Raw genomic sequence first — 18,654 nt, 5'->3', positions numbered from 1 at the left:
CACTAGTAGGGTCTGGTGTTGTTGCATGTGGTTGAATGGACCAAACTGAATGTGTCTCAAGTGTCCTGGTCTAACACTGGTTTCTCCATAGATGACGGCGGCATGGGTGGGTTTGAAACAAACTTTCAGCAAGTTTCACGGTGTTCATTGGGATTTCTAGACAAGCTGGGCTTGAAATAATTGGTACCTCAGTCATTGGGAACTCTAGACCGCTTGGGCTTGATGTAATAAGAGTTTTGGCGTGCCTCATCGTGATTTCTAGACAGTATAGGTGTAAATCATTCAGAGCAATATATGTACATAATCACGATTTCTTGTGTTGGTGTTCTCGCCTCTCCTGTGTATACGTTTATACTGTTCATCAAGCAATCGCCCAACAAAAGCGCAGAGGCCACACTTTCAACTCTCGTGAGGTGGATTTCGGAAAGACGATCAGCTTCTAATTTATAAACATTAGAGCAAAGATCGGGCTGAAAGCAAGTTGCTGTTAAGTAATGGCATCGACAAATCGCTCAGAAATGAGAACATTGGAATCCCAGATGAAGAATGTATCAATTAATGGCAAAGAGAATGCTGCCATGATAAACGGCCCTTTAAAGGTATTTTCAATCACCAGATCTACCCATTGCTGCACAAGAACTATCAAAACTCAAATTGGACATTTACACATCGCATTTGAATTTTGGGGTGATTTGAATACAGGTCATCGGTACTATGAACGAGACACAATGCACATTAATTCTTATACTTCATAATAGGCCCTTGCGGCTCGCTCAATCAAGCCAGCACCTGCTCAACGGGTTCCCTTGCTCAAGAGAACTGCTGCACCCACAATAACAGCAACAGCAACCACATCGTTTGCACTGGGCACATCAAACACAAACTCTACTATCGCGACTTCTACTGTTGCTATGCCCTCAACATCGTCGCTGGCTATATCAAAGAAACCAATACCATCTTCGCGAACTCTTCCTCCAACCAACACAACAACACACAATCTGCGACAACCCATGGTAGGACCATCATCTACCTCACCGAACCAGACTACAATACCACCACCAAAGATGACTGTCCCGCAGCGGGCAATGGATCAAGTGCATACAGATAGAACTACTATCGGTGGTCTTGTAGGTGCTCCGCAAGCTACGTCTAGTCCCAACAAGATGGTGCGCTGGAATGAAGCAGATCAAGTCAGATTGCAAGCTGCCGAAGCTGCCGAACCCTCTGTCGCAAGTAATTCTGTTGCTCCTCCTCCTCCTCAAACTGCTTCAGCCCAATCAGCGACAGACTCGTAAGATTCTTAACAGAAATGCCATATGTCAATCGGTTTGAAGGACAACGCTAAATTTCATCTCTTTTTAGATCTTCAACGAACGATCGTAGATGGTCTTTACGTGACTTTGATGTAGGAAGGGCGTTGGGCAAGGGTAAATTTGGTCGTGTCTACTTAGCTAAAGAGCGCCAGTCTGGCTATATCGTGGCATTAAAAGTCTTGTTCAAGACGGAATTGGCTAATGCCAAAGTGGAAAAGCAACTACGCCGAGAGATTGAAATTCAAAGTCACCTTCGGTAATCACATTGAAGCCTCGGGATTTTATTCGGTCAACTAACTCTTCGCATCTTGCTCTCTGTTGTCCTTTAGACATCCAAACATTCTCCGCCTGTATGGGTATTTTTATGATGCGAAAAGAGTATATCTGATCCTAGAGTTTGCTCAAGAAGGAGAAATGTATAAGCACCTGCGAAAGCTGAGCAAGTTCAGTGAAGACATTGCTTCGAAGGTACGTAACTATATGAATTCCTAACGTCATTCTTATAACCGATAAACTGATCAGGATTTTCAACTAGTACATAGCGCAAATCGCTGATGCACTTGGATATTTACACAGTAAACATGTTATTCATCGTGACATCAAACCAGGTTGGTAGAAATCATAGCTTTTGGGTTCTGCTTGTAGACGCAAAGCATATTTTCAACACCATAACCGCTAATGTAGAAAATCTACTGATTGGACGAGACCGAAACATGGAGCAAAAGGTCAAGATTGCTGACTTTGGTTGGTCTGTGCATGCTCCAAATACAAGGCAAGTCTGCACGATTTACGTTCCCGATTCTCCAATAAACTAGAATCTAACAGAATTTTGTAGACGTACGACGTTGTGCGGTACTCTGGATTATCTCCCTCCAGAAATGGTAGAAGGTCGTGATCACAATGAAAAGGTCGATTTATGGTCTCTGGGTGTGTTGTGCTATGAATTTCTAGTTGGAGTACCACCTTTCGAGGAGGTGTCATCATATAAAGCGACCTATAAAAGGATTGCTGCTGTAGATCTAAAAATCCCCGACTCTGTGAGTCCCGAAGCCAAGGATCTGATTACGAATGTGAGTGTGTAGTAGTCTTCTCTGAGCAACTTCGAAGGAATGCTCAATCTCCTATTTGTATTGCAGCTTTTACGGTATGATCCAGGACATCGGTTAGCTCTTGATCAAGTGCTGCAACATCCATGGATTGTGAAGTACAATCCTGATTTGGCCAACGCAGCTGGTGGTATGGCCATATAGATGTATTAAAGTGGTGTGTCCAAGATATGTAAAAGGTCCTATGTAAAGATTGTAGTTTGAGCAGTAGCTTCCAGTTTAAAACTCATGCACGTTATTGCTTGACGATCTGAAAACGAATTGCGAGTTGGAATTCTTATGCTTCGCAGAGTCAGATTTGCGGTTCTGGAAGACACGTGGCTGTCTTGTCGATTGGAGCTCTTCTATTGCACTATGAACAATAGAGAACCGGTGTCGTAAGTAAACGGTTTGATCAGTCGGTGACATACATTCCATCGCTTTTGCAAACCAACGATTGAAGGCGAAAACACTAGGCAATCGCTCAGCAGGTGAATGATCAAAGTTGTGATCCGTCGAGCTCCAAAACTCGTCTTGAAACTTCGTAATCCCTGCTTTCTTGGATACTCGACACGGCCACGACCAAGAATGGAGATCACGCTTTCGGATGTGGAGGAGAAGATATGTACTCTGCTGGATCAAGTAGCACTTGGAATCAAGACCAAAAATAACAATGCTGATGCTTCTGCTATTGTTCTCCGCTTTGCTGGAGGATGGGTTCGTGACAAGGTCGGCAACATTTTGAAGTTTGTCAAGTTTCAAAGTTGTATTCAGCATCAAGTAACACGCTTCGTCCTTATAGTTGCTGGAAATAGAATGCGATGATGTGGATGTAGCTATCGATACCATGACGGGCTACGACTTTGCTCTGGCTGTTGAAGCTCATTTGAAGGCATCAGGAGCCGAAACTGGGCTTCACATTGCCAAAATTGCAGCAAATCCAGATAAATCAAAACATTTAGAAACTGCGAATACCAAAATATTTGGAATGTCTATTGATTTCGTCAATTTACGAAGTGAAGAGTACTCGGCTGACTCGAGGATACCAACAATGGTAATTACTGCTTGCTTGCAAGGCCAGAACCTTTTGTTAGAAGCTATGGCGTTCTTTAAACAGAATCTTTTTGTACTCCAATAGAAATTTGGTACACCGTTGGAGGATGCTCTACGGCGTGACATTACCATCAATGCCTTGTTTTACAATGTCCATACACGAAAAGTTGAAGATCCAACCCAAATGGCATGTCAAACCTGCAAACCATTCTGCACACCTATCACATTTATACTCAACACGATCGTCTTGATAGGGACTGCCAGATCTAAAAGATGGAATGGTGCGAACACCGCTAGAGCCAATGCAAACCTTCATGGACGACCCATTACGAATACTACGAGTCATACGATTTGCTAGTCGCTTCAATTATGTGGTGCACGAGGACATCCCTCCTTGTGTTCGCCATCAATCCGTTCGCGTAACTATGGTGTCCCTTCAGAATGAAGGCCGTTCTTACCAACATTAATTCACCCACAGGACGCATTCATGAGTAAAATTAGTCGAGAGAGGGTTGGTGTAGAGGTAGACAAGATGCTCAAAGGGCCTCATCCTGTGAGAGCTGTTGAATTGATGAGAGAGTTTGGAATGTACGAACTAGTATTTTCCAAACCAGACAGTCCCAAGTCTGTCCCCCTTGATGCGAATCAAGCAGTGGTCTCCATGACCAAGATGCAATGGTAAGTCTTGTTGCGGTTGTGGACAATATCGAATTATGACTTCTAGTGTTTTGATATTGGTATAATACGTTTAGGATGATGAATAATTGCCAGGCGCTTTTACCAAATGGTTTATTTCCGTTAAATGGAGCAGAGAGGCGGCTCATGTTTCTGTCAGCTGCTGTCATTCCATCACATGGGCAAACATTTCCAGACAAGAAGACGTCTGCACCACTTTGCAAGCACTTAGTGTTGAATTCTCTCAAAGTGATATTATGGGGTTTTCAACACTATTTTCATTCGGTTGCGTATTGAGATTGATTATTCTCCTTGTTTATTTAGCTGAGTATGCACGATGTGGACATGGTTGCTGCATTATTGGGACGAGCTGAAAATTTTCACGATACCGCACTTGAAAACAAGAAACAACCTTTCACTCGCAAGTCTCTTGGTGAGCGGTTTGCGTGGTTTGCGCATTTCGAGACAAGACCAGCTGAATCAATTACGAAATTGTAGGCTTTGCCATTCGATCCCTCGGTGCCAAACCTCTTTTGTCAAATTGGCCATTATTGGCATTGACATCGCTGGTTATTCAAACAATCAAGCAATCCCATGGTATGTTCGCTTTTGCACCTTTGATGGAAGGCAAACGAGCTCAGACGCCTTTGTCCCAGGACTCGATGATACAAATGCAACACAATTACTGCTTGAAGACTATCAGAGTCTCTTCTTGCGAGTTCAAGATCTTGGACTGTTGGACGTGTATTCACTAAAGCCAATTATTGATGTGAGTTCTTGCTTAGCGCTGTTGCATTGTTTGACTCAAAGTGTGTTCATGGATTCCACGTCGTGGGATCCACTTATTCATTAACGTGTTTACAGGGTCGAGAAGTGAGTAGTTTGCTGAATCTTCGACCAAGTCCTCAAATTGCCGAAGCTCTTGAGCGCGTGATTGAATGGCAACTGGAACATGAGAATGGGACCCGTGAAGAATGTATTGAATGGCTGCGTGAACAAAATGTCGCAATAGTTTCATCAGATTTAGCTGTCCACAAAAAACCTCGAATGCATTGACTTCCACGGAAGCCACGCGTGAATGGTTTACGATAGTCTGCTATGTATCGTGTATATGTTTTAGTGCACAAAAATACTAGGTGACTGTTTTTGCTGCAGTTTTTGGCTTTGGTTGTGAGTCAACATCAGAAATCAGAAACCGAAGCATCTCGAACAAAGTTTACATTCACCTTACCCAAACTCTTCAAAAGACACCAAAAAATCAAAGTAAGTCGCTTGAATTATGCTCTGTGTTGTGTGCGTTGCTCGTCTGTCCTTTGTTACATGTCTTCTACCCAAGGTTTGTCCATCAACTAACTAAATACAACATCAACCAACACAGATGGCCACTACCGCTTCTACTCCTGCTGTTGCAACTACTGCTGCTCCAGCTGCTGCGACTGATGCTGCTCCAGCTCCTGCTGCCTCCGGTGATCATGAAGTTGCTCAACACACGAAAGAAGACCATGTCATCACACGCACAGTTGTGATTGCTTTGGACTCGTCTCCTTTCTCTGATCATGCTTTCAACTGGGCCTGCGAAGTAAACTTATTATTTGAAACCGTCAATATTGGAGCTTCGTTTGGACATGTCGCTCATATCCTCTATTCAAAACAGAACTTTGTCAAGTCTGATTCCGATTTGGTCGTCCTCATTTCTGTAAGGAGGTAAGTCATCCTATTTGTGCCTATCGTTGCAATTATCAAGACATTACAGATCGCCAACTCAAAGTCTTTCAGCGTCGCTACTGTTCCGGGTAAGTAATCAAACTTTTGCGTGTCAGTGCAATTATCAAGACATGGCAGATCTCCCACTCTAAGTCTTTCGTCATCCTCGACGGGTTTCCACCCCATCTTTGTGGCAGTACTCTTCCATCATCGTCGTATTGACCTTCTTCCTTTTCAATCACCAGGTCCCTATGGTAGGCCGTCATTGCTAGAATTACCCATACATCTGACTTAGATGTTAATGTACTAATACGGTCTCTCCTGCAGGTGCTGCCTATATGGACTTCACCGGTATTCCCAATACTTATGCCAGCAACATCGAAAGCGGTTCGTTTGGAATCGTCGTCTGCCAACTCTTCTAACGTTCTTATTTGTTTCTCAACATTCTAGAATACCTGACTCAAATGGAAGAAGCAGTAAGCAATTTTTCGAAAACGCCCCTTGTTGGGCCTTGGTATTGCATCCTAACGCCGCTCTTACGCCCATTGACAGAACAGGGCTGCCTCTCACGCTCTCTTACAACAATATGGAGCAAAGCTCAAGAAAAGCAACGTAAGTTCTTCCCAATCATAAGAAACCCTATTGTTAGATTGATTTTTTCGATTTGGAATGCCAGATCGCATGCAAGGCAATTGCAATGAGGGGTGATCCACGTGACGAAATCACACGCAAGGTATTCTTGAGAAGACCCTTTTTATTTATGTCTGCATACTCATCAAAGAGTCGTTGTCATCAACTTCCTCTGAAAAAGGTACAAGAGCTCAACGCGGATGTTTTGGTGGTTGGCAGGTGAGAACTGAAATCTCGGGTAAACTGCGCCATATCAATCTGACAAGAAGCACTTTTGTTGAAATAGCCGTGGTCTTGGAGCCATCAAGCGTACATTCTTGGGATCTGTCTCTGATTATTTGGTTCACCATGTCGGTTGTGCAGGAAAGTTGTGTCTTTGGATTCCAGAGCTACTAGGATTACGTTTTTAACCACTCTCCCTCAATAGTCTTGGTCGTTCGTGATCGTGAAGATCAAGCTCAACCTCCTACACAATCTGCTGCTGTACCTGTACCTGTCCCTGCCGCAAGCAAGTAGAGCAGCAAATAAGTCCAGACTGATCCACCATTGTATATCTTTGCTCTTGAATACAATAAGCATTCTTTGTTTCTTCGCTCCAATGCCACAGTGCGATCCATCCAGCAAAGTGCATCACGTCAGCATTTCTCTACATCCATTCTCGATCTTGGGATTGTCCGTTTCCAAGAGAGCAGAGATTGCGGAATCGCAAGGCAAGTACTGAATCGTGGCGGGCCACAATTTTGATCACTCATTTGCTGAGCGATTGCATAGTGCTTTTGTCTGCAATCACTCGTTCTGACAAAAAGATGGAATATGTGTTTATTGATTGATTAAGAGTCCAATATTCGTTTAAAAATAGTAAATCAAATGACTCTGGTCAACAGGACAAATGCTGGTCTCCCGGAACCCCAAAGTTTGGGCATCTGGAAAGTCTATCGATCAACTTCAACAAACTCAGCAGCAGCAATTGGAGCCAGCACGGTCATCGTATTTGGCTGGACTGATGGAACCTTATATCATATCTCCAAATATTTGCCGTTTTGGCTAGAGAGAAACTACACTGTGCTGGTGGTAACGTCGGAAATGAAATTGTTGCTTCATGGCTATGAAGCTATGAAACTGCAAATGCAGCCAATATTACCACTTTTGGATGAGCTAGGACTGTTAGATGGTGGAAGCAACTCAGCGATACTACACGTATTCTCAAATGGTGGATGTATCTCGCTCTACTCGCTGACACAGACACTAGGCAATAGAAAGCTGCAGGTGGAGAGGTCGATATTCGATAGCTGCCCTGGAAGGCCAAGTAATTAGGTTCTGCTTCCTCTTACTTCCATCGAAATCTTACACGGTACAATTCCATAGTCGCAAAAGATGCTGCCACAGTAATAACTATGAGTTTGAAATTAAAATCGACCATTTTGAAAGCACTATGCTGGTGGATTGCCTACATACTAGTCTCAACAATGCGTGCTCTTCGGCCTCTATTTACTCGGAAAAAGCAATGGACATTGGAGGCTATAGATTCGCTCAGTAAGCCAAAATACCTTGCAGGTCCGAGGCTGTTTATATACAGCGATGGAGACGAGCTTATTCAGGCGCAGGATGTTGTATCCCATATTCAAGAGATAACAGCAAATGGTGTCGAAGTGCACCAGGAACGATATGACAGGGACTCGCCCCATGTAAAACACGCACTCACAGACTCCAGTAGATATTGGAGTGCTATAAAGAGATTTATAGACGTTAAGTTGAGATAGGACTTCAAATATCTACTGCTGGTTTTCACCTGAAAATAAATGGGGTGGCGAAGGTTCATGATAGTACGAGTGTGTAGTGATGTAATGAACATAAATACGATAATGAGACGGTAGCTTGTAACTCCTCATATGTTTTGAAACGACATATTTCAAAAAGGAGTCCTCAGTTTGATGACTTATCTGCGATTACAAGACAGGGAGACGAAGATCACAGCAATGGACGACGTAGACTACAAATTAGCGACTCTCATTAGCATTTTCGACCAAAAGAACCCAGACGAACTGCTCCAAGCTCTGGGAAGATCGAACTCAAATTTGGAAGCTTGTATTGAAAGTCTAGTATCAGGCACCGACGTCATCAAATCAACAGGATCTAGCACCAAGAGAAAGAACACGTCGATTGAATCCTTCCTTGTTCGTGCTTCTCCCTCTACATCAGCACGAGAATCCAACACATTTGACCGTACCCACAAACAGTCACTGCCAACAATAAAACGTGCTAGGACGGATCTAGCTGGTACGGATCTTACCATTTTAGAACATAGCACGAGACAATCTACCGACAGTCTAGTCAAGAAGAATGCATTCGAACCATCAGACGATAGCACAGATGCGTTCAAAACGAATGCATTCGACATACTGAAATGGAATGAAGACAGGGTCATTATGAATAGCAAACTTCCGGTTAAGATATTGAAGCAGCCAGACGAAGTTAAATCATATCTGGCATGCTGTGAACTTGTGCTAGACTACTTGAATAAAGAACTGGCCAACCGGTTACTTAAATCCAGTCTAGCTGAGGCAAAGAGTTGGGACAGGCACGAATTTGTTATAAACGAGAAACCCGTCGTGAGCGAGCACTTGTCGTCGTTTTACGTATCTGGTTCTGGGTCTTTATCTATCGACTCAGTAATATATGGTGGAAAGGCTGCTCCAGACTCACGACTCATGACAGAAGATATGGTAAATAGAAAGCGACGTCGCAATTACAATTTGAAAGATCCTGACTTGAATGGTATCAGAACTTTATTCACAATGTTTACCCCATTTATAGGAAGAAGCTCGAGAGCTTGTCGATGCTACTGTGAACGAAAGATTATCTCAACGGACTAGATTCCCGGGCGAAATACCTTGTCGCTGGAGGTCAAATGCTCTCGTTGCAAATTGTTATACAGATGAAACCCAGAATGTCGGGTACAAAGTTGCGCATGCTAAATCATTTCATGTCAAGTTCTAACACATCCTGTTCTGAAAGGTTTCATGCTGACAGGTTAACCCAGATTGGTCCAATGCCAACCATTGCTAGTGTTACTCTTGGCGCAACGCGAGTGTTTCGAGGTACCTCTTTGTCTTGTTGAAGTGGTGCTGTTGACGAATTCGCGAGAAAGGTGGTGGTGCTTATAATTGATTGGTTTTTTAGTAAGAAAAATCACCTCTGAACCTGGTGCTCCTGCTCAAACTCTTGATATTGTCCTGCCTCACAATTCACTGCTCATTATGTTTCCCCCATGTAAGTTTACTACAAAAGCGTCACATCAAAGGACTTTCGAACTCTTCTTGCTCTTTAGGTCAAGAAATGTTCAAGCACTCCGTGCCATCTCAAAAGGCGGTGTCTCTCACTTGGAATGATATTTCTGGATCCGCCCGAATCAATCTCACATTCAGACACTATCGAAGTGATTACACAATAGCAGACACTCCGAGGTGTCTTTGTGATAACCCATGTGACTTGAAACCTGTAATGAAAAAGGACTATTCGCTAGGCAAATATTTTTATCAGGTAACAAAATTTAGTTCACCAAGGCGATGTGAACCGATCACCTTACTAAACCAAACATTACATCAACCCCAGTGTCCTTGTGCTGGCAATGAAGTCAGTTTTTTGCTTCAAGCTCAGCAAAGCGCCTGTTAACATTTTTGACCCTTTTCTTTTCAAAACCTAGTCGAAAGGAATCAAGGTTGGGACGAACTGTGGATTCTTTCAATGGTTGCCTTTGGAGGAAAAGATTACACAGGCGAAGCAGCTCCGTGTTGTCTGAAACTTGGGCAAGTTGTGGTGTTTATATGGCTTACAAACGTCCCGCAAAACCGAAACCAGGTAACATATAAATAGATAAATAGCTTCGTAATAGCTAGGAACCGATTTGAATAGAACGGTCCCTGAATGCAGGTCCAGTTGAGCGTTCGTGTTTTTCACGGTTGACTCGATCTTCGGTCTTGATCGTTGAAATATGGATGTATGGATGTAAATATAAGAACATCAAAATTGGTTTCTTTCAGAGTGGATCAGCAAGACGATCAGCTTTTCTAGTTTCTAGATTTTTAAAAGTTTTCAAAAAGCCAAGGAGGGATTGACGGTGGAAACTGGCATTATCTAAATTCGTAAGCATCTACAAAACACAGATCCTTTAATGCTAAAATGGCCGTTGCTTTCGTCGTTTCTTGAGGACTTTTAACATTTTGGATTGTGCTCTTGTCGAACACTGTCAAGACTTGGATTGCTGTCAAGACATTCATGGTTGGAGATGATTTATTAGCAACACAGTGTGAAAAGCTCCAATTGAAAACTGGGCTGGCTCGCCAATCACATCTGAAATCAAAACATGCACATCACAACTTTGCTTCACGAAACTAACATTTCTGTTTTTCAACCAAACTAGCCACACCTGTATATATCGTGTATCATTCATTTCCCATCATCTTGCCTCACTGAATATCCTCTCTGATGATAACTGTGATGGACAGAAGCCAATCGCAACAACCTGATAATGTAACACGGCCACTGCCTGGTGCTTCCGGTGCAAAATATTCGACTGCCAATTTAAATAAAGCCTTTAAAGGTACCCCACCTTCAACCTCAAAAGTTGGTAGGTGGAACGCAACGATAGCTCCCCCATTCGAACGCACTCCTACTACTTTATCTCACACCACATATCATTTTCAAATTACTAGTGCCACCACGTAGCGGGTTACAGTCCCTCGGAAGAGGTCGCGGAACGAGATTACTGTCATCGCTGGTGCCTACTCCCAAATACGTAGATCTACCTAGCATTCGTTCGGAATATGCAAAATCAGAACCGGTCGCTCATCCACCCAGGCCATCTGCTGGTTGGGTCCCAAATCTAAACGCAGGCATTCAATCTAGTAATCCATCAGGCTTCTCCGAAATGTCGAAAGCTTCAATGTCGAAAGGATGGGCAACTCCTCAGCCATCCTCAAATGCCTCCAACTCTGACTTTCCAACTGCTGCTGAATCTGCTAAATCTAAATCTACTCATGCTCATGTAAACTTCTGTTGATGCCAAATTGAATCTTCTTCTCACATACCAATTCTCAAATTCCTCCTTTTTAGGACAACACTTCTGGTTGGTACAGACCAATAGATTGGTACGCTTTCCCCTATCTGACCTGTTTTTTTTGTAGTTGCACACCAAGAACGGAGGAAAGTGGCTGGAAATCACCAAGAACTGTACGTAGTGTACCTCTGTGGCTTAACTTTATTTCGTTGTTAAATGCTTAAAATCCCCCCAATAGATCAAGCGAAGAATTGGATTCGACATGGGCAGATGCAGGTGATGAGGAGATGGATTTTTCTCATCCACCAGTATTTGAAGAAGATGGTAGCCTGAACGGGCCTGAAGACGCGTTAAACGCTGCACAAATGTCTCACAAGCCTCAACAATCAGCAGATTCACCGTCACAAGGAAGCACCTCGAATATAGGTAATATAGCTCCTTATGAACAGAGACAAGGTGCGCCACGAATAGATCGAGGAGAAAACTCAGTACCTGCTTTCGAACGTGCACCACCTCCGAGTCAATCAGCTTGGAAACCAGTGTCATCTAGAGATAGTCGTAATCCAATACAAGGATATCAAGATAATCTCTCAGACCCGCGTCACAAGCAACCTGACGTTGAAGGTCGTGGATGGCGTCAACGGGATACCTTGCACATGCAGCAACAAATGCCTCATCAACAATCTCATCAACATCATAATACCGCTCAGCCATTCTCGTCTTATAATAATCCACCATCTGCTGACCGTCAAGACCAGGACGAACGTAATAGATTCCTTGCAAAGCATCCGCCGCAGTTGTTGCAAAGGTCACCACCATCATCGCGGTCCGAACTACCAGTCGAGCACGAACCAGAAATAAAACCAGTAACGCAACCTCCACCAAATGTAGATAAACCTTCTGACATAGAGAACCAGTCACGTAGTCATAGTAGTCAGCCCTTGTCACACATCGTGCATCAGGAAATTGGAGGGTTGTCGGTGCGGATTCAGGTTCGTCGTCCACCACCGCCATCATCAGCAAAGCAAGACGACAACACTGCTTCTACGGCACGCCAAACCCCTGCCAATAACGATGCTATAAATGTAAAGAAATGGTCTGGAGGCCAACATGGTAGTGAAAATAAGACGACTTCTCCATCATCATCTGAAATCCATACACCAGCTCAGGTTAATATAAAGCCAACGTCAAGCATAACATCGATTTATCAACCGCCTGTACGCGTTGGTGTATCTCCAGAATCGATATTGGGTAAGGAGAAACAGACCGAGAAGGAAGCAGAAACAGTGGTGCAGATATTAAAGCACGAATCCCCCATCATTCCTGTTGTGCCACTAGTGACTTCTGTGTCTGTGCCGTCGTCGTCTGTGGCCCATACGAAGCAAACAACGACTCAGACAAGGCAACCATCAATGGCTCAATCGGACCCAAGAAGAGTTGTTTCTGATGGTAATAACAAACGTAGCATAGAATTGATAACAGCAAATAACCAGGCGACAGCTGAAAAGCATCGTCAGCAGTGGTTGGCGGAAGCAGCTAGTGAATCCAAAAGGCAGTCTGGACCAACAAGATCCGAGAAACCGGGTGCTGTACAAAAGAGGGGATTACCGCACAATCAGAACCATTTAGATAATAGTGCTAGTACTTCTGTATCAGCACCAATCATATCGGCTGATCGAAAGTCACCGTCGTTCGAATCCCATAGCACGGTGAAGCAACCTATATCGAATCAGCCTCATCCATTGGTAGATAAGCTCAAAGATCTGGACACGTTTATGGAACGCGTCAAAGGGCTACAAGATAGTGTAAAGCCGACCACTTCGCCCGAAACAAGCCACCCGGACAATAGACAAGGCACTAGTAGCCGAAATCCAACCACCAACCACCTTCCGAGTAATTGGCGTGCAACAGCTCCTCCAAGTGTCAGTCAGCAACCCAATAGTAGTAGTCAATCTCCGAGTAGTCAACCTTCGATTAAAAGCCCAGCTTCTCATAGCAATCAGCCAAATAATGGCCAGTCTCGGTATAGTGAACATGTAACGGAAGCTCTGCCTCGCAGTGACAAATCTGGTCCTAGAGATAATCAGAAGCACGGTCAAAGTGGTATGTTCGAGAACATCAGTATCAAGCATGAGCCTGCTGGTTTGAACAAACCGCCAGGAACAGGTGGTCAAGCAATTTTGCAGGCTTGGAAGTCGAAAGAGCATGATGCTCCAGAGACCAAGAAGTCAGACAGCGTAAAGGAAGGAGAGTCCCAAGGTAGAGCACTGGATCCGCAGAAGCCCGAAACTCTTGCTGCTGTGCCATCGCCCAAAGTCATACAAACTAGTAACGTAGAAGAGATAAAGGAGTCTGCTACACGACAAATGAGCTCTCAGAGTAAGTTCCAGTCTTTTCGCAGAAGATAGAACCTCAAAGGCTGATGGTGAAGCCATAGCGATTTTCCATGCTGTGCTCTCTTCGAACTGTTTCCGTTTTGTTCATTATTGATTAGTTCCTTCTTTCTACACTAGGTATGGTACCCTCTCAGAATGCATTGAAAAATGTAGCAGTGAGTCAGGATTACCGACCTTCTTACAACCAACTCAATATTCAGAGGCCCCCTCAACAGCAACAACAGCAGCCGCAACAACAAATACCCACGCAGCCAGCCGTTAGATCTCATCTGTCGTCAGACGTTTCGCAACAAATCCAGTCAATGGCACCACCGTATCGTCCTCCTGAAGGAATACGAGACCAAAATGGTCGTCCGTACATTCCAACCCGTAATATCCCATATATACCAACAGCATCAACAGCTGTTTGGCCAACCCAAGCTGTGGTCAGACCTACAGTAGCTGCATACGTCCAAGTCAATCCACAGATTGTGGCAAATTCTACTGCCTACTCGTCGCCAATGGTAAATAGTCAATCTGCGCCACCGAATGTAATACATCAACCGATAAATTCAGGACCGTCTCCATATGGAACGCAATTTCCAAGGCCGTATGGACCTCCAATCACCGTAGATCGTGACAAGGTTCAGGTAGTTGATATGAGTCGGTATGCAGTGGGCAGAGGAGCAGCTGAACCTCCCGGTTTCGTTGGGTCTGTTCGTACTCCATATAATATAGTCCAGCAAAGTCGCCCGCCTCAACAACAACAACCTCCTATGTATACATATGCGCCACGCACATCGTTGCCAGCTTCTGTAAATGCTATAAATGTAGCTCAATGGGGAAATCCACCATTGGTTCAATCAGTGCCCCCACCTCCAATCTCGTATGCTGCTCGAAGAGACGAGAAGCCGATGATAGATAGTATTCCACGAGGACGAGACGAGCTAGGGCGTAATGATGTAGAGCCATCCAACAAGCCTCCGTCAATTCCTTCAATTCCTCAGCGATCCATCACTTCGAATTCTCAGATTGTCGAGCTGCCTGTTGATAATAATGTTCCTCGCCAGAATGAGCAAACGACTCATCGTAGTGTGAAAGGACCTTCTCATCAAAGTGCTAGGCCATCCTCTTTGAATGATGTCGCAAAAGAAGCCGTAAAAGAGGTCGTTGCACCATCAGCAACACCTATTATTGGAGCCAAGACTGTTTCTCCCGCATTGGGTGCAACTGTAGATAGGAAAGAAGTTGAAAATATGGATATCCCATCATCTTTGACCGAGAAAGCAAAGAAGGAGGTAACGTTGTAGCATAATTACATATGGTCTCATGAACATACTAAATTTATTTTCTTCGCTCTAGGTCCCTAAAAAGAAGAGCAAGAATCTGCCTCCATCGCACTCGACGAGTGATGCTGTAAAAGTAGGCCCAAGCAAATTGTCCGTCACGTACAACAAGAAGGTGCCATCGAGCAGTGATACGTTGAGCAGTAGTAATGGACCATCAGCTACTCCAGTCTCGTCCAATGTCCTATCGAAAAATGGTGGTGGTGGGGTAAAGGACTCATACACAATCAAATCGCAAACAATGTCTACTCCTTCAGGTCCCTCGTCAAATGAGGTCCCATCGCCAAAACATACCTCATCTCAGAAGGTTGAACAGACGTCGATCGCACAGTCAGGAAGAGGTCGTGGATCGTATAGAGGTGGTAAAAAGTGATATATTTGTATATTTACTGTTTGTAAACCAAGATAGGACTTTTAAATGAACTCGCATACGCACGGAAAACGTGAGCTTGCTCTGTCTGTTTAAAATACGAGTTTCTTCTGATTGTTTACAAGCGCAAATGTCGGTTTCTATTAGTTACAGGGAAGGAATAGAGTTTGAAAACTACTATCTAATCTAATATGTAGAATCGAAGCCTTCCAGAGGAATCTCTGGCACAGTTGATGGTTTGGAGGGGATCTTCCCTCTACTTCCTCTACTAGAGTTGGGCGATTGGAAGGCTTCTAGTAAGCTTGACTGAGCTTCACTAGACTGAATACTGGTCCAGGTCTTCATATTGTGTGCTGGATCTGAGATGGTTTGTTCGTCTACGAGGAGATACTTTACATCGGTGCCTAGCAAATTGTCCTTTGTGTTGGAAAACTGATTCCGCTAGATCAAGTAAACATACCCAAACATGCATTTTACCTGGATATTCGTATAGGGCTTCTTGAAGAACGCTCTCCATTATGCGCCTTAGACCTCGTGCGCCCGTCCTTTTCTTAACAGCTAGTTCCGCAATAGCTCGAAGTGCACTCATGTGAAAGCGCAATTCCATCTATGTGATGTAGCAGAAGCAGAATAAAAATGTCAGTTAACTCTCTGCATGCTCCAAAGTTACCTGTGTAAAGCAAACATAGGGGAAACCAGCACTTACCCCAGCTCGTTTAAATATTTCTTCATACTGACGAACCAAAGCATTGCGTGGCTGGGTCAAAACTGAGATTAATTGATCTATAGTTAGTTGGGATGCAGCTGCAACTACTGGTAGCCGACCAACAAACCTACTCGCCAAAAAAAGGAGTGGCTTGTTAAGTATATGGTTGTGTAGCAAATGCAAAAAGGGATTGAGCAGTCCCTTACTCTGGAATATAGCCAAACTTGATCAAATCTTCAGGCTCCACGCCTTCTAATATGTTTTCGGTTTCCAGGTCGTTGGCAGATTCGGAAGATGTCAGTGGGGCACCAAAGCCAATTGACCCTTTAGATGAGGTTCGATCCTTGACGATCTTTTCTAATCCTATGTTTTTCGAAAGAAAGCCCATTGGATGTTTGTACATGGAGGAGCACATTATAAACCAGAAACACACATACCAACGAAAGCACCTGAGCAAATGAAGAGGATGTTTGACGTGTCTACTGAATAGACTTCACCGCCTTGTGCTGAATTTCTCTTTCCTTGCCCTGGTTTTACTGTGACATTGACCACCGTTCCCTCTATTTCAAAGAAAACGACGTCTAATTTAGATTTTTCTCTCAATCGGCGACACAGTTATTGCTTCACGATTCGGTTCCTGAATAATATCACCTTACCCAGCATTCTCAACAATCCCTCCTGTACTCCTTGGCCGGTAACGTCCCTCTGATTCGGATTGGAATCAATTCTTCGTGCTATCTTGTCTACTTCGTCAATGTATACGATTCCTCGTTCTGCACTGGCAACATCAAAGTCTGCATTCTGTAGCAGCCTAGTAATACATTCTTCTACATCAGCGCCAACATAACCAGACTGCGTATATCCAGTAGCTTCGTTCATTGAGAAGGGAACGTCCAAGAGTTGGGCAGTGGTTTTAGCAATCAGCGTTTTACCTAAAAACAATGGACAACTCCGTGAGGATTTGACCTTCTGGTGAAGCTAACATGAGCATGATCAGCATACCACTTCCTGTAGGTCCTATAATCAATATGTTTGATTTTTCCATGACAATTCCTTCATCTTCAGACTGCTTCCTGTTGTTGCGTCTTGCTGGACGACCATGAAACGAAGATCGTGATTCAGAAGTCCTCAATTCACTGCCATCGTGATCTGAATGGCTCGACAGATTATTATCGATCCGAATATAGTGATTGAAGATCTAACGTTGAGGTGGTGTTTGGTCAGACATGGGTGCTGAACTTTTGCTTCACAAAGAAGGAAGAGCAAATACTCACAGCTACAGATAATGCCTTCTTTAGTTTGTCTTGTCCAATAACGAATTCGTCCAACTGACTGCGGATCTGTGAAATTTAAAGAGCAGTGCAAGTAAGCAACAGCATCAAACAACCGGATCGAAACACAGTAAATTCAATTGATACAGAATTCCTATACCATTTTAGGAACAAGAGTTCGTCCAGAGGAGCGCTTGTGGTGTGTTTCATCTTCGTGCAGTTGTGTGTGTGATTGCTGATGATGTCGATGATAAGCTTGGGCTACAGTAGCGCCATCTAAGCCTACGACCGGTTCATTTCCTGAAAGCCTATCATATATTTGCTTTGGTCTTGGAATGCTTCCACCTCTTGTTGTTTGCGACTGAAAAGCATCATCACCAAACGCCCTCGACCAACAGAATGGCGGCTTTATTACGAGTTGCGACAGCCTGGTTCTCATCATTGCATGCGAAGACAAGATAACGCTCTTCCTTCCTAAGCTTTCGAGGTCTCACTGCAAACAATTGTTTGGATTCTTGTCGTCACGGGATATTGCAGCAAATAGAGTTGAAGCATGTGGAAATACGCAAGGAAAGGCGAATCGCCTAACACGTGTTCATTTCACGATGATTTTATGACTTGCAACGTTGGACCCATTGTTAATGCTCTAAATACAATTGTATTCTATGGTTTTTTATTTACTAGTCACTGCTTTTTTTGGTTTGACGAGCTAGGAATATCTCCTGTATGGCGGATACTGCTGCTGATCTTGTGGTGATGGCTGATCATGCTGCTGCGGCTGTTGTTGATGATGCGGATGAGGCAGTGCTATTGTTGTGGGCTGAGGAGCCTGATGATTATAATACGGTTGTGCATGAGGAGAAGGTGCATATTGTGGATTTATAAATGGTTCGTTCTGTTCTGGCGGTGATGGGACAGTCGCTTGTTCTGCTGCGATCCGTTCTCGTCTTCTAGCCCTTCTACTTCTCTGGCTTGGATCGCGGTTACGAAAAGAGTCTACTGCACGTTGGAGTAATCCACGACGACCTTCCAGCACTTCTCTGTTCAGATACGCGAGGGCGAATCCAATG

The 18,654-nt window shown here is 43.9% G+C and overlaps 5 protein-coding genes across 5 annotated transcripts; 4 read left to right on the top strand and 1 right to left on the bottom strand.

The window, feature by feature from the left end:
• Positions 1-494: 494 nt before the first annotated feature.
• On the top strand, positions 495-2,563 carry SmJEL517_g04242 (uncharacterized protein; the record flags this gene model as incomplete). Its single annotated transcript, XM_031170170.1, has 8 exons — positions 495-599; positions 759-1,291; positions 1,363-1,569; positions 1,643-1,781; positions 1,849-1,921; positions 1,998-2,057; positions 2,139-2,383; positions 2,450-2,563. The coding sequence occupies 8 exons, from the start codon at positions 495-497 to the stop codon at positions 2,561-2,563; spliced, it is 1,476 nt and encodes a 491-aa protein (XP_031023872.1).
• A 423-nt stretch (positions 2,564-2,986) lies between these two features.
• SmJEL517_g04241 (uncharacterized protein) lies at positions 2,987-5,182 on the top strand (the record flags this gene model as incomplete). The annotated part of the gene is made up of 10 exons (XM_031170169.1): positions 2,987-3,127; positions 3,201-3,452; positions 3,537-3,617; positions 3,706-3,849; positions 3,930-4,129; positions 4,204-4,375; positions 4,451-4,559; positions 4,625-4,723; positions 4,783-4,895; positions 4,991-5,182. The coding sequence occupies 10 exons, from the start codon at positions 2,987-2,989 to the stop codon at positions 5,180-5,182; spliced, it is 1,503 nt and encodes a 500-aa protein (XP_031023869.1).
• A 322-nt stretch (positions 5,183-5,504) lies between these two features.
• SmJEL517_g04240 (uncharacterized protein) lies at positions 5,505-6,976 on the top strand (the record flags this gene model as incomplete). The annotated part of the gene is made up of 10 exons (XM_031170168.1): positions 5,505-5,830; positions 5,903-5,919; positions 6,076-6,084; positions 6,158-6,217; positions 6,281-6,306; positions 6,383-6,442; positions 6,507-6,563; positions 6,642-6,679; positions 6,747-6,814; positions 6,888-6,976. 10 exons carry the CDS (start codon positions 5,505-5,507, stop codon positions 6,974-6,976), a joined length of 750 nt encoding a protein of 249 aa, XP_031023870.1.
• Positions 6,977-8,436: 1,460 nt separating this feature from the next.
• Positions 8,437-10,259, top strand: SmJEL517_g04239 (uncharacterized protein; the record flags this gene model as incomplete). Its single annotated transcript, XM_031170167.1, has 6 exons — positions 8,437-9,183; positions 9,275-9,414; positions 9,476-9,558; positions 9,641-9,730; positions 9,789-10,000; positions 10,164-10,259. 6 exons carry the CDS (start codon positions 8,437-8,439, stop codon positions 10,257-10,259), a joined length of 1,368 nt encoding a protein of 455 aa, XP_031023894.1.
• A 5,534-nt stretch (positions 10,260-15,793) lies between these two features.
• Positions 15,794-18,023, bottom strand: SmJEL517_g04238 (uncharacterized protein; the record flags this gene model as incomplete). The annotated part of the gene is made up of 9 exons (XM_031170166.1): positions 15,794-16,011; positions 16,085-16,214; positions 16,314-16,440; positions 16,520-16,676; positions 16,751-16,873; positions 16,970-17,245; positions 17,316-17,511; positions 17,588-17,653; positions 17,745-18,023. The coding sequence occupies 9 exons, from the start codon at positions 18,021-18,023 to the stop codon at positions 15,794-15,796; spliced, it is 1,572 nt and encodes a 523-aa protein (XP_031023893.1).
• Between the last annotated feature and the right edge of the window lie 631 nt (positions 18,024-18,654).

This window comes from Synchytrium microbalum (assembly GCF_006535985.1).
Source record: "Synchytrium microbalum strain JEL517 chromosome Unknown SmJEL517_scf0027, whole genome shotgun sequence".
In the NCBI taxonomy this organism is placed as follows: Eukaryota; Fungi; Chytridiomycota; class Chytridiomycetes; order Synchytriales; family Synchytriaceae; genus Synchytrium; species Synchytrium microbalum.
Note: the sequence above shows the minus strand (reverse complement) of the source record. Positions and strands in the feature narration are given on the sequence as shown.